The 1,123-nt window shown below is 57.1% G+C and overlaps 1 protein-coding gene across 1 annotated transcript in view; it reads left to right on the top strand.

Annotated features, from left to right (window-relative positions):
- The first annotated feature begins 975 nt into the window (after window positions 1–975).
- The window catches only part of LOC123246082 (vascular endothelial zinc finger 1-like), a 16,208-nt gene continuing 16,060 nt past the window's right edge, over window positions 976–1,123 (top strand). The window contains exon 1 of the mRNA XM_044675029.1: window positions 976–1,080. Within this exon, the coding sequence (XP_044530964.1) occupies window positions 976–1,080 (105 nt within the window). The remainder of the gene's footprint in view (window positions 1,081–1,123) is intronic.

Below are 1,123 nucleotides of genomic sequence, written 5' to 3'. Positions count from 1 at the left end.
TTCCCCATAAGTCATTAAAGCACTAGCTAAGGCAATGGAGCTCTAGAATATAAAAGGTTAGCAGCTAAGTTCCTCTCCTTTAGTGTCAATTCTCCAAAACATGGAAGAGGCTTTACAAGCATAGAGATGCAACTTATCCATGGAGTTAACCAGGAAATCAGTGATTCACAATCCAAATGTCTACCTCTCAGGCTCCAGAGGATAAACACATAGGATTCCAAAACCTATTACCTGATAAGGGCAGCCACCCCAGGACCTCAGGGACTGAGAGCCCCCAAGGATGTGAAAATTCCCAACCCTGACTCACTCCTGGAATGCTTTGCTCCAGCCTCTTTCTCCTGTAGCCCCAGGGAAGTTTATAAAACCCAAAGGACTGGTGGCCTGGAGTCTGTGGGGCTGGGAGCACACACCTGACCTGTTTACTGTGAGCAAAGTCCAGGACAGAGGACAAGAGATAGATTAGAGCCTACAACCAGAGGGCAGCCAGAAATGAAAGGGGCTGACCAGGAATAATTGGCCTGAGTCAGAAATAGAAGGTACTAGGAGGAGGTCACCCACTCAATTCTGGTAGCGGGAAGGACCAGCTATAGGTGAGAATAAAGCCCCAAAAGCAGGCAAACCATTTTCAACTGGCTTTGACCGACAGTTTTGAGAATCGGGGCTTCCCTCCCAACCCCTCTCTGAGGTACCAGCAGAGCTGAAAAGCAGCATTCTTCTCCCACCTGCCGCCCAAACTCAGGGGGCGCCTGCTGCAGGAGTCCTCCCCCCATCCCCCAAGAAGGCTTCAGGGAGAAAGGCCTCGAAGGGAGGGCGCTCCCATCTCCTAGGGCCTGATCCTCCTCACCCACTCCGACCCTCCCTACGTGCCCAGGGCCTCCCAAGGACCCAACGCCGCCTCTGGGGAGGGGCAGGGCTGCGGCCCCTGAGGTAGAGAAAGCGCAGGCAGCACGGCGGGCGAGGGGCCAGGGCCAGGCCATGCAGCCGGGGACTTTCCCCGCCCCCCTCGCCCTGGGAACCCAGCCAGTTGAAGGCTTCCCCAGCGGGACGGGCACCGGGTGGGACGGAAGCCCGGGCGCCCAGGTGCCCAGGTCCGGGGGCGGGGCCTGAAGCCTCAGGGGGCGGG

This window comes from Gracilinanus agilis, chromosome 4 (genome assembly GCF_016433145.1).
Source record: "Gracilinanus agilis isolate LMUSP501 chromosome 4, AgileGrace, whole genome shotgun sequence".
Classification (NCBI taxonomy): domain Eukaryota; kingdom Metazoa; phylum Chordata; class Mammalia; order Didelphimorphia; family Didelphidae; genus Gracilinanus; species Gracilinanus agilis.
The sequence above is the reverse complement of the archived record's forward strand: the minus strand, read 5'-3'. Positions and strand labels throughout refer to the sequence as shown.